The 15,238-nt window shown below is 45.0% G+C and overlaps 1 protein-coding gene across 1 annotated transcript in view; it reads right to left on the reverse strand.

The window, feature by feature from the left end:
- Positions 1–1,288: 1,288 nt before the first annotated feature.
- LOC137375553 (serine/threonine-protein kinase 32A-like) overlaps positions 1,289–15,238 on the reverse strand; it is a 344,635-nt gene continuing 330,685 nt past the window's right edge. The window contains exon 12 of the mRNA XM_068042898.1: positions 1,289–1,431. Coding sequence (XP_067898999.1) covers positions 1,311–1,431 — 121 coding nt within the window. The 3' untranslated portion in view covers positions 1,289–1,310. The remainder of the gene's footprint in view (positions 1,432–15,238) is intronic.

Consider the following 15,238-nt stretch of genomic DNA (forward strand, 5'->3'; position numbering starts at 1 on the left):
CAGATTATTTATTTTGGTGAAAAAGTGCTACATTTGTTCTGAAAAGCTTCAAATGACATTAGTCTTTAGTTTGTGTACATTTTAAAAGTGCATTTTTTCCTACTTAATAATGGTAACATCCAGAAATAGAAGGTACAATTATAAACCCGAAGTATAGAAAACCCTTTTTTCTACTGCATTTCCCAAAGACATAAACATAAAGCTACTAGTTGCGAGATCTAGTGTAGAGTGCAGCTGAACCCTGGATTATAGCCGTCAGTGGCAAAAACTTTTCAGTAGGTTAAGGCGCGGGGCAGCTGGGTAGGGTTCGGTCCTTATTGGCAACTGAGCTGTTATATGTCTGGAATGAATTCATGACCTGCTCTACAGACACTGTCGCTCCAAGCCTGTAACAAATGTACATGATGTTTTGATCTGCTGCTGAGCCAACATGGCATAATTGCTTTGCATAATATGGTTCGTTTTATCACCTCATTAACACACATGGTTAAAGGGGCATTGCTTTGTTTAGTCAACCTTCATTGTGATGGGAATGATGTACATTTCTTCAGGTTTGTTATGAAAACAGGAAATGCTGGAAATACTCAGCAAGCCAGGCAGTATCTGTCGAGAGGTTGACTTGAAACATTAATTCGGATTCTCTTTCCACAGACACAGCCTGACCTGCTGAGTATTGCCAGTATTTTGTTTTTATTTCAGAGTTCTGGTATCTGCAGTATTTTGCTTTTGTCTTCTGGTTTGTTCTCTCTCTCTTCAAAACATAAAGAAAAGTGACAAAACACTTTCAGAAAGACTTCCCAATCTTCTCCCTTGCTCTCCTTAAGGTGCTGACTCCTGCTGGGTACAGCTGTGGGAGTAGTGGCAGCTCACCTGGTATCTTGCCTGAGCAACCATTCCTCATGTACTTGCCCAGTTGGCAGGTTAAGACAACCATTCTCTTTTCATTAAAGTTCCATCAGGTACTTCCAAAACAATGATCAGATGTAGGAATTGGGGTTGTTTCCCACCTCCCCCATCCCCCCCACAGCCCCCGCCTTGCCCAGAGGTGCTGAGGCCAATTGTAGCACCCCTTCACCTGCTACCCCAGCTGAGGTTACCTCAGTCAGCACAGGTCAGGGAATTAACCCGGGACTTTCAGGCCTGTATTGCTCAGTACTACACTATATGGTGCATTCAAGCACTGAGCCATGACAGTAGCTATGATAATGCCTCTTTAATGCGTAGGACTGACATGTACTATGAATAGATGCACTGTGTACTTCCTATCTAGTTTAGAAGGTCCCAGAGGTGACATGCTCCCGGTGCGAAACCTAACATGGCTGCGTGTGAGGCGACTTTATCACATTGTTGTTCTTTCCGTCATCCTCTTCCTCGTGGTGCTGCCCTTTGTCTGCACATTTTCGTTGGGCTTGACCTGGATTTCGTTTGAGCCTGAAAGAAATGAACAGAAGTGTGAAGTGCTGCTGGCTGCTCAGAAAGTGACTTGTGGCGGTGTTCCCTTTTCAGACATCAAGTGGGTCAGAGTAACTAAAGAACAAAACACCTCTCTCCCCCTCCAAGCTGATAGCTTCAAACATAAGGAAACTCAATGCACAGAGAAACCTGCTAATGATCAGAAAATAACCTTCAAACTGACCTTGGGAATCATACTGAAAGAAAAAGTAAGAAAGAAAGCCAATCAGATTTCTAATTGACCTGAAGATCTGCCTGAGGATAATTGACCTCTAACTGGCGTTTGATAAGGTTCCCCATGGTAGGCTCATTCAGAAAGTAAGGAGGCATGGGATTCAGGGAAAGCTGGCTGTCTGGATACAAAATCGGCTGGCCCATAGAAGTCAGAGGGTGGTAATAGATGGAAAGTATTCAGCATGGAGCTTGGTGACCAGTGGTGTTCCGCAGGGATCTGTTCTGGGACCTCTACTCTTTGTGATTTTTATAAATGACTTGGATGAGGAAGTGGAAGGCTGGGTTAGCAAGTTTGCCGATGACACGAAGGTTGCTGGAGTTGTGGATAATGTGGAAGGCTGTTCTAGGTTGCAACGGGACATTGACAGGATGCAGAGCTGGGTTGAGAAGTGGCAGATGGAGTTCAACCTGGAAAAGTGTGAAGTGATTCATTTTGGAAGGTCGAATTTGAATGCGGAATACAGGCTTAAAGACAGGATTCTTGGTAGTGTGGAGGAACAGAGGGATCTTGGGGTCCATGTCCATAGATCGCTCAAAGTTGCCACCCAAGTTGATAGGGTTGTTAAGAAGGCGTATGGTGTGTTGGTTTTCATTAACAGGGGGATTGAGTTTAAGAGCCGCGAGGTTATGCTGGAGTTCTAGAAGGCCCTGGTTCGACCACACTTGGAATTTTGTGTTCAGTTCTGGTCGCCTCATTATAGGAAGGATGTGGAAGCTTTAGAGAGGGTGCAGAGGAGATTTACCAGGATGCTGCCTGGACTGGAGGGCATGTCCTACGAAGAAAGATTGAGGGAGCTAGGGCTTTTCTCATTGGAGCGAAGAAGGATGAGAGGTGACTTGATAGAGGGGTACAAGATGATGAGAGGCATAGATAGAGTGGATAGTCAGAGACTTTTTCCCAGGGTGGAAAGGGCTATCACCAGGGGGCATAATTTTAAGGTGATTGGAGGAAGGTTTCGGGGAGATGTCAGAGGTAGGTTCTTTACACAAAGAGTGGTGGGTGCGTGGACTGCGCTGCCAGCGGTGGTAGTAGAAGCAGATACATTAGGGGCATTTAAGCGACTCTTGGATAGGTACATGGATGATAGTAGTATGAAGGGTAGGTAGTTAGTTTGATCTTAGAGTAGGTTAAAGGTTCGGCACAACATCGTGGGCCAAAGGGCCTGTACTGTGCTGTACTGTTCTATGTTCTATGTTCTATGTTCTGACCTCAAGAAGGCATGACCATTACAGCGTATGGCCTTAAATGGACATGTTAAATTTGCCTTTAGCTGCAGAACAATACACTGTGTGCTACATGGCAGAATGGGACCAGTTCCTTGATGCGTTGCACCAGTGCTGATCATGAGTGTATTGGCTCCATGATTCTGTGCAGGACTTCAACCCAGAGACTGCCCAAAACACCTGCCAAGAATGAGGCATATTCATTTTGTCACATGAACATAATATGCTGAGACAGCGACAGGAGAGCAGGGAACAAATGTATATTGCACGCATTCCTTTTGTTAAGGGCTGAGAAAATACCTATGGTGGTTATTCTCACTGTAACACAGTACCAGCCACGGAAATATGCTGTTTTCTCTCATTACTCCTGCAAAACGAGAGTGGGACTAATTGGATAACTCTTTCAAAGAGCTGGCGTAGGCATGAGGAACCAAATGGCCTTCTTCTGTACTGCATCTTTCTATGATTCTTTGAAGATAACTGGAAGACCCCTTCAGCCACATTGAGGCTTGCTGTCTTAAAGAGAATTTGAAATTTTAGGTGCTGAAAATCTTTTGGCAGCCTAATTTTGTTTTTTTCCCCATTTCTTTTCTACTATTGTATTTCTATATGTTACTCTCTATTAGGACACGGTCTCTAAGAGTCATAGAGTTATTTACAGCACATTCAGCCCACTGAGTCTATGCTGACTCTCCATAGAGCAATCCAGTCAGTCCCACTCCCTTACTCTAGCCCTGTAGCCCAGCAAGCTTATTTCATTCAAGTGTCTATCCAATTTCCTTTTGAAATCATTGATTGTCTCCAATCCCACCACCCTTGTACGCAGGTCATTACCATCGCTGCACAAAAAAAGTTCATCCTCACATTCCCCTGTGTATCTCTTGCCCAAAACCTTAAATCTGTGCCCTTATTTCTTGTACCATCAACTAAGGGGAACAGTTTTTTTTTGTCTACTGTCGTGAAGAACCCCACCTGCCAAGAATGAGGCATATTCATTTTGTCACATGAACATTGATTTTAAACTGTTGCTGGAGTGGAGAGATGACTTGTTTAGAGAAATCAGCAGTGGCTGGAAAAAATTTGCATTCTCCGAGAGATTCGCCTAGGAAAAGACAATGGGAACTGCTCACAGATTCAGTGAACAGGGATTGGTCTGGCCAATTGTGATCCACATCTTGTCGGTGTAAGAGACAGCACTACACCCCTCCCCACCGGGAGCTTTGACATCCACAAACGCAGGAGTTTGTTAAAAAAAGCGAGTCACATGACTAACCTGTTGGCCGGAGTCTGGTTTTGAACTGCTCACAGGACAGCTTGGGTCAGACTGCAGATTGCAACTTGGAAGAAGAGAGCCTCTCTCTCTCTCTCTCTCACTAATCTCTGGATCCAATGAAGTCATTTAAACCTCAAGATAGAAAAGACTCCTATATTGAAACAAGGTTAAAGCATGCATTGGGCCCCAACGAAACGTCAAGACTTACTGGCAACCAAAGAATCAACATCTTGCTTAAAGGACTGTAAATAGAAACCCAGCTATTGCCTCAAATCTTTCCCCTTTATTCTTTCTACTTTTTCTGTCTCTATCTGTGTGTGTGTTTATTGTGTATGCATGTTAGAGTGGTCGTGTCACGTATTCATAGTCGTTAACTGAATTAGAGTTTAAGATTCATAAACTTCTACCTTTCTTGGTTTAATCAAGGAAAACCTGTCTGATTGATTTCTTTGCCTTACAATTGGAAAGCAGTGAACAAGCATTCCCTGAGCGGGAGCAAAAAACATGGTGTTTTAAAAATTAAACCCTGTTACAGTTAAACCAGGCAAAGGCTGAAAGGGAACCCCTAGACCCCTTTCTCACCTGGTCGTAACCCTACCTTATCAAATCTGATAATCTTGAACACCTCTATCAAATCTCCCCTCAATTTCCTTTGCTCCAAGGGGAACAACCCCAGCTTCTCCAAACTAACGTTGTGACTAAAGTCCAGCATCCCTGGAACCATTCTGCGCCCTCTCAAAGACCCTCACATCCTTCCCAAAGTGTGGTGACCTGAAATGGGTGCCATACTCTAGTTATGGCCTAACCAGAGTTTTATAAAGGTTCAGCATTACTTCCCTGCTTTTGTACTCAATAATTCGATTTATGAAGCCCAAGATCACATATGCTTTACTAACTACTCTCTCAATATGTCCTGCAACCTTTAAAGATCGATGCACATGCGCCTCCAGGTCCCTCTGTCCCTGCTAGAACTATGCCATTCAGTCCATGTGGGCCCCCATCCCTTCTGCCATAATGTATCACCTCACACTTCTCTGCTTTACATTCCTTTTGCCACGTCAGCCCATTCTGCTAGCCTATCCATGTCCTGCTGCAGTCAATTTGTATCATCCTCACTGTTTGCCACTCCTCCAAGTCTAGCGTCATCGGCAAATATTGAAATGTTACTCTCTATTGCAATATCCAAGTCATTTAGATATGTCAAAAAAGCAGTGGCCCTATACTGACCCTTGGGGAACAACACTGTTTACCATCCTCCAGTCTTAAAAATAACCATTTACCATGACTCGCTGTTTTCTGTTCTTAAGCTAATTTTTTTATCCAACCTGACACTGGCCTTTTTTTATGTTCTTTTATGGAATGTAAGTATTGCTGGCTAGGCCAACATTTGTTGCCCATCCCTAATGCCTTGAGAAGGTGGCAGTGAGCCGCCTTCCTGAACTGCTGCAATCCATCTGGTGTAGATACACCTACACTGCTGTTAAAAAGGGAGTTTCAGATTTTGACCCAGCGACAGTGAAGGAACGGCGATACAGGTTCAAGTCAGGATGACGTGTGACTTGGAGCGGAACTTGCATCTGCTGCCCTTGTCCTTCTAGGTGTTAGAGATCGTGGGTTTGGACAGTGCTGCCGAAGGAGCCTGCGTGCATTGCTGCAGTGCCTCTTGTAGATGGTACACACTGTGGGTTGCTTTGTCCTGGATGGTGTCAAGTTTCTTGAGCGTTGTTGGAGCTGCACCCATCCAGGCAAGTGGAAAGTATTCCATCACACTCCTGACTTGTACCTTGTAGATGGTGGACAGGCTTTGGGGAGTCAGGAGGTGAGCTACTCACTGCAGAATTCCCAGCCTCTGACCTGCTCTTGTAGCCACAGTATTTATATGTGTTCTGATGAAAGGTCACTGACCTGAAATGTTAACTCTGCTTCTCTCTCCACAGATGCTGCCAGACCTGCTGAGTATTTCCAGCACTTTCTGTTTTTATTATATGGCTGGTCCAGTTAAGTTTTTGGTCAATGGTAACCCCCAGGATGTCAATGGTGGGGGATTCAACGATGGTAATGCCATTGAATGTCAAGGGAAGATGGTTAGATTCTCTCTTGTCAGAGATGGTCATTGCCTAATACTTGTATTATGTGAATGTTACTTGTCACTTATCAGTCCAAGCCTGAATATTGTTCAGGTCTTGCTGCATCTGAGTACAGACTGCTTCAGTACCTGAGGAGTTGCGAATGTTACTGAACATTGTGCAATCATCAGTGAACATCCCCACTTCTGACCTTATGATGGAGGAGAGGTCATCAATGAAGCAGCTGAAGATGATTGGGACTAATAAACTACCCTGAGGAACTCCTGCAGTGATGTCCTGGGGTTTTGATGTTTGGCCTCCAACAACCACAACCATCTTCCTTTGTATGAGGTATGACTCCAACCAGTGGAGAGTTCCCCACCCACCCCCCCCCCCCACCGATTCCCATGAGCCACTATTTTGTTAACCAGCTTTTAATGTGGTACTTTGTCAAACACTTTCTTAAAATCTAAATAGATAACAGCCATTGCATTCCTTTCATCAACCTTCCCTGTTACTTCATCAAAAATTTCAATTAGTCAAGCATCATCTGCTTTTTACAAATCCATGCTGGCTCTCCTTAATTCATTAAAACCTCTCCAAGTGCCTGTTGATTTTTTTCCTTGATTATTGTTTGTAAAAGAACTGTGGTTACTAGGACTGTCCTTGGACCCTTTCTTGAATAAGAGTGTCACATATGCCACTCTTGAATCCTCTGGCACCACCACACTCCCCCCCCTTATCAAGGGAAGACCGGACGATAATGGCAAGCCCTTCTGCTATCTCCATCCCCACTTCCTCCAGCTTGAATTCAAACTATCTGGACAAGGTGACTTATTCACTCTATGCATAGCCAGCCTTTCCAGTACATCCTGCCTATCAATTTTCACCCCATCCATCTCCACTTTTTATTTATTTATTTAGAGATACAGCACTGAAACAGGCCCTTCAGCCCACTGAGTTTGTGCTGACCAACAACCACCCATTTATACTAATCCTACTTTCATCCCATATTCCCTACCACATACTGACACTAGGAACAATTTACAATGGCCAATTTACCTATCAACCTGCAAGTCTTTGGCTGTGGGAGGCAACTGGAGCACCCAGCAGAAACCCACACAGTCACAGGGAGAACTTGCAAACTCCACACAGGCAGTACCCAGAACGCTAGAGCTGTGAGGCTGCAGTGCTAACCACTGCGCCATCTGTAATTTAAATTCAACCAGCTGCTATGGTGGGATTTGAACCCTGTCCCCAAAGTACAGGCCTCTGGATTACTAGACCAGTGACATTACCACTATGCCATCCTCTCCCCATAGAAGATGACCAACTTGAAATGTTAACTCTGTTTCTCTCTCCACAAATGCTGCCTGACTTACTGAGTGTTTCCAAACTTTTCTGTATTATTATAGGATGTTTAGAAAATTGGTTAAAGGACAGAAAATGAAGAGTAGCGGTTAAAGAATATTTCTGGGACCAGAGGGATGCAAATGGTGATGTCCCCCAGAAATCAATGTTGGGATCACTACTCTTCTCAATATATGTATGATTAGTTTTTAGGAATGTATTTCACAATAACTCTACAGCCTCCTGTGCTGTAAATGACTCTTTGGGCTGAATTTTACCAGCCACCCGACAATGGGGTCGTGACGGGGGAGCCCGGAAAATACTTCCAGGAGAGGCCCGCCACGGGCCTTGACGCCGGGAAGGGCCTGCCTCATTTTATTGGCAGCGGCGAGACCTCGGGGCGGCCCCCCGCCGCTCGGTGGTAGAGCCTCATTTAAATATTGAAATAAATGTAAATCAATGAATAAACACTTACCTTGTCCCGATGGCTGTCCCATGCTGGAACTCACGAACCTTCAGGTCTCCCAGGGTGGGGAGAGGGGAGGAGTGAATTTTTCAGGGTGGGACTGGGATGGGGGTGGGGGGTGGGGGAGTGGCAAAAATGAACGCAATTGGTTGAGAGGATGGTGGGAAGGAGTTAAAGGTTAAAGGAAAGAAAGCTCAATGGGGAAAAGTTGTGATGGAAAATTAAGTTTTGAGCGGGGGGGGGGGGGGGGGGATGGGTAGTACAAATAATACACAGATTATTCATGGGGCGGGGTGTTGGGAAAGGGGATTGGAAGTGTGCATAAAATGTTATTGCAGTTTATCTGAAAATCTGCCACTTTAAAAATTTAAATGTAAGTGAAGAACTCGAAACCCTTTAAAAATGGCACAACACGGTGGAGCCGGAGGCCATTGCCAAGGATGCTCTGCCCGCCCCCATGTCATCGGGATGGGTGTTCCGCCCACTCCATGTTAATGAGCCGCCGCGCGAAATATCGCAGCAGCTCTGTGGCGCATGTCTTGCGTGTGCACCGCGCAATTTTTGAAGCTCACCGCTGAGAACGGTGGCAAGCTATAAAAATTCAGTCCTCTGTCTCTATGACTCTAGGTGCCACACCCTATTAAACACTGTTACCCACCATGATATTAGGCATTGTGCCGCAGTGTGGCTGGAATGAACAAGTGAGAGAATAGGGAGAGAATGAACAAAAAGCAAGTACTAAAAGGAAAGGGTGGTGCGGCTTGTGAGACTGGGTCAACAAACTACCCCCTCCCCCACTACCCTATGCCTGCAGCCCCAGAGTTTAAAGAAAGAGTGACTTGTGTCTATATAGCTCCTGTTGTAATGTAGAAAATGCAGCAGTCAATTTGCGCAGAATAAGGTCCCACAAATAGCAATGTGATTAAATTTAGAAGACAATTTCCTCATGGGGAGTCAATAGCTACAATTAGAAGATTCACTTGAGACCTTCAACTGTTCTGCCTATTATATGTGACCTTCCCCTACAAACGGATCATTGCATGTTGGATTTTGGAAGTGTAGAGACAGCGTTGCCATGTTCCCAGCCCACCTGCTACTTTGTTCCAGTGCATGGTCATGCAGCATGCAGGTAGCTTTATGTGGGCAGCTAGGGGCATTAGAGGCAGATTCCTGTGCCAGCGAGTGCCCAGCTGCGACCTGTGTATTTAGTTATCAGGTGAATGGGTTGCCTGAATGATGTGAGCATTTATGTAATGCTGCACCAAGGATGAAAGTAAATAACTGACAAATTTCATCATGAGGTCACACACTAAAAGTTGCCAATGCACTTACCTCAGCAACCTTCTTGAGTCTTTATTATCTGTCATCCATTGATACTACATTCATCTTCTCTATTGCCTCCACCCAAGAATTGGACTCACTGTGATCAGTATTGGAGACTGTTGGAGATTCAAAGTAGGCCACCTTGCTGGTCAATACCTCATGGAGCAGGGCTGCCAAAGCCGTTCCCGCTCCTCCACCACCTTGTTGTCATGGCAGCTTTTTGTCAACAGAAGGGCAAGCTTTTCATTGTGTCAGTCAACTTTCTGGCCAACCTTTAAGGGGTGCTGTCATTGGATATCCCGCCCATTGACCCTCGTTCACTCTCCTCTCACCCAGTGAACTGCACAGAAATGAGCTGTCCCGTAGAATGTGGGAAAGGTCAGGATAGTATGCAAGTGGTGTGCAAAGAACAGCACTCCTGTCCTGGTAGAATTTAGAATATACTGGTGTCTTACCATTGCCCCTCGTTATTGTGTTCATCTGCTGGTCAGAGGGAATCTATCAGCAGATCTTTCATATGGGACTGACCTTCTAAAGTCTTGAACACATAATCCAGGCTGACACTCTACTGCAGTACTGAGGGATTGCTGCACTGTTGGAGGTGCTGTCTTGCAGGTGAGAATTTAAACTGAGGCTCCGTCTGCCGTCTCAGGTGGATGCAAAAGGTCCAATGGCACTATTTTATAGAACAGCAGGAGAGTTCTCCCTGATATTCTCGTCAATGTTTAGCTCTCAACCAACATCACAAAAGCATATTATCGGGTCCTTATTACATTGCTCTTTGTGGGATCTTGCTGCGTGTAAATTGGCTGCTGCGGTTCCTATATTGCAACAATGACTATTCTTTAAAAGTACTTCATTGGCTGTAAAGCCCTTTGGAACGTCTTTAGGTCGTGAAAGGTGTTATGTAATAACACGCTCTTCCTATCTTTCTTTCTTTTGTACTCCCCAAAAACATCAATGGGAATTGTTGCCCTCAGTCTACTGGTCCCAATCATCATGACAAATATCGAGGGGTAGAAATCCCAAGAGTTCTCCCAATTGCTCACTGGTTCTGCCAATTCTCCGGGGCTCTTATGGAGATCAGGAGAACCTCTGTGGAATTTTATTCCCCTCTCACAGGATGCCTGTAACCAAAAGCTTCGAAGTGTAAGCTCCTGTAACAAGAAAAAGCCAATCTCGCTCTGTATAATTGTTAGGATTTTGGGTCACTGTGAATGAGGCTGTGCTTACTAATATTACATTTTGTAAGCAATGCAGATTTTAAAGTAAAGCTAAAACATATATTAACATCTTTACAAGAAAGAAACCTCAGTCTTCTGCTGTAGGAATCAGAGTGATAAAATTAAATTGAGCAACATGTCTATACTGGTCTGCTGAGTGACAAGTTTTTGAATTGTCATTTAATTTTCCGTTGATTACACATTGAAAGAAAAATGAATTAAGATTCATTACAGTTGGAACAGCCTAACCACTGAGTTAGCTAGGTCTTCTGCACAAATTAAGTAACATCTCAGAAAACACACTGTTAGTGTGACTGATTATTGCTGTCATTCTTAGAATCCAACTGTGCTACCCACAGAGAGACTTCAGGTTTTGAGGTCATATGTGCAATGGTTATTTTCTCAGATTTCTTTGAAAAACATGACAATCAGATAATGCTGTAAACTTTTTGAAGCAAAGCATTGTTATTATTACTTGGTCCCTGTCTGTTTTCTTTTTAGCTTTTGGGGGATTTTATGTATGCATCAAGATGGGGGTCGTCAGTGCAATGGAATGAAACAGTTTCCCATTTTTGTCAGCATCAAGCAATCCCAGTTCAGGTAGCACAGGCCAGTTTATTTTATTTATTTAGAGATACAGCACTGAAACAGGCCCTTCGGCCCACCAAGTCTGTGCTGACCAACAACCACCCATTTATACTAACCCGACAGTAATCCCATATGCCCTACCACCTACCTACACTAGGGGCAATTTATAACTGCCAATTTACCCATCAACCTGCAAGTCTTTGGCTGTGGGAGGAAACCGGAGCACCTGGCGAAAACCCACGCGGTCACAAGGAGAACTTGCAAACTCCGCACAGGCAGTACCCAGAATTGAACCCGGGTCCTTGGAGCTGTGAGGCTGCGGCGCTATCCACTGCGCCACTGTAGAATACAGGAACAGAAGGAGGCCATTCAGCCCCTTGAGCCTGTTCTGTCATTCAGTTAAATCATGGCTCATCTTTATCTTAACTCCATTTACCTTTACCTGCCGTGGTTACATATCCCTTAATACTCCTACGCAATAAAAATCTATCAATCTCAGTTTTGAAATTTTCAATTGACCCTGGCTGCAACAGCTTTTTGGGAGTTCCAGATTTCCACTACACTTTGTACGAAGAAGTGCTGCTTGATGTCACCCCTGCACAGCCCTAGCTCTTATTTTAAGGTTATGCAAAATTCCCGTTTACTATGGCTAACAATGTGCATCGGCTTCCTTACTTGGAAAAGCACCCATTGCTGCATGAGTGTACCTCCCACACCCAGCCATTCATTCTGGTCTCTCTGAGTCATACTAGCTGAATTATGGGGAGTTTGATATGTGAACTGGATTGAGGCTTCCCCCAAACTCATTGCACATAGCCATGCAGCCTGCAGAGAAGGGAGGCCAACTCTATCAGCCTCAGTTGGATTCAAACCTATCTCCCAGAGGTGAAAAGACATGGGCAAGAAATTGCCCTGTGTAGCACTCGTTGTGGAGCTATAGAAGCCTTGCACTGCTCTAACTATGTCACCCAAGCCTGCTTCCTGTGCAGCTCACGTGATGCTCCGTCAGGATAAGGGTGCGTGCGGTCTGTCCCTTGCATGCATTGGAAGGCTCGGATTTGGTGCTATTCTGAAGTCAAACAGCCCAACTAGTTGATGTAAAATCAGGATCCCAAATTTGGGCAATGAACATCCAGGCAGCGTCTGCGTTATTTAAGAAAAAAAAACAAGCATGAAGTAGCAAGATGGGCCCTGTACAACTGCTATTTAAAGGACCAGGCATCCTGATTGCAACTAAGTTAAATTTTTGGACCTTTTCCTATGACTGAATGTCTGGAAATACTCTGGAGTGTTCTTGGTGCTGTTTTGGTGAGTTCCTGGGTTCACCAGTGAGTATTGCCGCATCCTCACAGTGAGGGCAGAAGGGAGGATGTCCTGCCCTCAAAGGCTGCAGTAAGTACGGGGGCAGCAGTGTCAGTGCCTCTGGGTCTTCAGCACAACAGGGCAATAGAGCAGAGGCTGTGGAGAAGGTAAGCTCTCTATGATGCCCTCTGCCAAGTTGGAGCCGGATTCCTCCATGCTCCTTAACAGTGACAGCAGGCTGCCTAGCAGGCCAGACAATGCACCCAGCATCTCCATGTGCATATCCATTTAGCACTCTCCTGTATGACACCGCATCAAGTTCCTCATCTCAGTCCTCTGCAGCAGAACACGTTTGTCACCTCACCCTCTGGTCAGCTGGTCAACAAACCATTCTTTACACCTGTCCAGGGTGCAGCCCACTCCTGCCCAGATGACTCACCACATGCTGATAGCAACTCTATACTAGCCTTCAAGGTACATGCAGTGCCAGTATCTGAGCTGGTGGCTGCTAGTGTTAGAACAAGTGATGGGGCCATTTCATTATAGTGCTGTGCTGTTGCTCTCTTTCCTCCTCCTGGGACACCTGTGGCTGGGCAGATGGCAGTTCTTGGGTGTCTGAAGGCAGAAAATCAGAAGTGGAAAGTTGGTTTGAGGGAAGGGGGTTGGAGTGGGAAGCAAGAAGTCCATGGTTACACCATCAGCAGCTTGCTCATCATGCCATCATCTTCAATTTTCTCAGCAATGTCAGATGCCACTGGCCCTGTAACAGCCAGCCCCACAATGCAGGAAACCATCTCCTCCTTAGAGCTCAAGAGATACAGGCGTCCTTGTCCCCCTCCAGTTCTGTTCTGCTCCCTTCTACTGTGTGCCACCTTGCCCTGAGAGAGAGAGTGCAGAATATCAGTGGTTGTGTAGCACTGTGTTTGGATAATGTTCCTGTCAAAGCTGGAGGTACGTGGAGGCAGTGAGAGGTGGGTGTGAGGCTGGCAGTGTTGATAGGTGTGTGAGGGTGAGGTGGAGTATCTGGATGTTAGATATAAGTTCTGACTGCCAGGGAGTGCTGCTGGCAGTGTGTTGTGTTGAGCGGTGGGTAGGAGATGCCATGTGAAGTCCATTCACTGACCTTGATCATCCATGTGAGGTCATTAGACTTCTTGTGGCATTGCTGACCGGTTCTCGGGTCCACACTCTGGGAGTTGACCTACCTTGCTATCATTTTTAAAAATTCAATCTTGAGATGTGAGCATCACTGCCAAGGACAGCATTTACTGGCCATCCCTAATTGTCCTTGAGAAGGTACTTGAACCGCGGCAGTCCATTTGGTGTAGATATACCCACAGTGCTTTCTGTAGGGGCTTGATACAACTGAATGGCTTGCTAGGCCATATCAGAGGACAGTTAAGAGTCAATCACATTGCTATGGATCTGGAGTCACATGTCGGCCACATCAGGTAAGGACAGCAGATTTCATCCATTGAAGGGTATTATTGAACCAGATGGGTTTTTACGACAATCTGGTGGTTTCATGACCAGTATTAATGAAATTAGCTTTTTAATTCCATATCTATTAATTAATTGAATTTAATTCCCCCAGCTGCCATGGTGGGATTTGAACACATGTCACCGGAGCATTAGTTCAGGCCACTGGATTACTAGTTCAGTAGCATTACCACTATGCTTCCATCCCCCATGCTACCTACTCCCATTGGAGCATGGTCTTTGAGAGTGTCCTGGGTCCCCCTGTGGGACCATGGCATCTCTCCTTCTGTCCACCTGCATCATGAATGCTTTCAATGCTGCATCTGTTACTGTGGATCCCTCTGTCTGCTCTGGTGTTCTCGCTGCAATTTACACTGCAGCAATATTTTTGTGCATCTTTCCTTGAAGATACAGCCTGCCTTTAACAGTAGGCTGGCTATACCATTTTTTAAATATTCATTTCATGGGATGTGGACGTTGCTGGCATTTGTTGCCCATCTGTAATTGCCCTTGAGAAGGCCTTCTTGAACCGCTTCAGTCCATCTGATGTGGGTACTCTCACAGTGCTGTTAGTGATGTGCAAACAATGCTGCTGGGCTCTCCTGCACAGCACAGAGGCTGCTGGTAGCGTTCAGGAGCAGAAATTGGTGTGGGAGCCACTTGGGCCAACGGGACAGTCATTCAGAAGTTGGCGTGTTGCCCACCTCGATCTGAACGGGCATGGGCAGGTTAAAAATTGTGACCCCCATGACCAAAAAAAGGGCTAACCAATTTCTAATCCAGTGTACTGACTCTGCTTGATTTATGATATGGTCTCTATCTTACTGCAACAGGCCAAGATGGTCATTTGGGCTGCAAAGAAAGCTTCTCCAATGTCTGTTTACTGCAAGCTGTCAACATACCAAAATAATGATCGTTTACCTCACATCATCTTTTAAAGGTTATATCATCAATGAATATTACCAGTGTTTTGTTATTATTCATGGATATCAATAGTGCGCCACATCTGAATTTTCTTCAATATGAAAGATGGTACAGCTATTAAAAAGATAGCAGCAAACCATTATGCCATCAAGATATAAAAATCTGTTACTGCAATGACCAAAACATCAGCTTCCCAATGTCATTGCATTGGATGCTCAATGAAGGAGACTGCATTATCATCAAACTCTAACTCTGCCCTTCTGCATGGTGCTTTAATACTTGCACAGTAAGATACGTTTTTATGTAGTATACAAAGCAACAATTCCAATAGCTC

This window comes from Heterodontus francisci, chromosome 12, assembly GCF_036365525.1.
Source record: "Heterodontus francisci isolate sHetFra1 chromosome 12, sHetFra1.hap1, whole genome shotgun sequence".
Taxonomy (NCBI): domain Eukaryota; kingdom Metazoa; phylum Chordata; class Chondrichthyes; order Heterodontiformes; family Heterodontidae; genus Heterodontus; species Heterodontus francisci.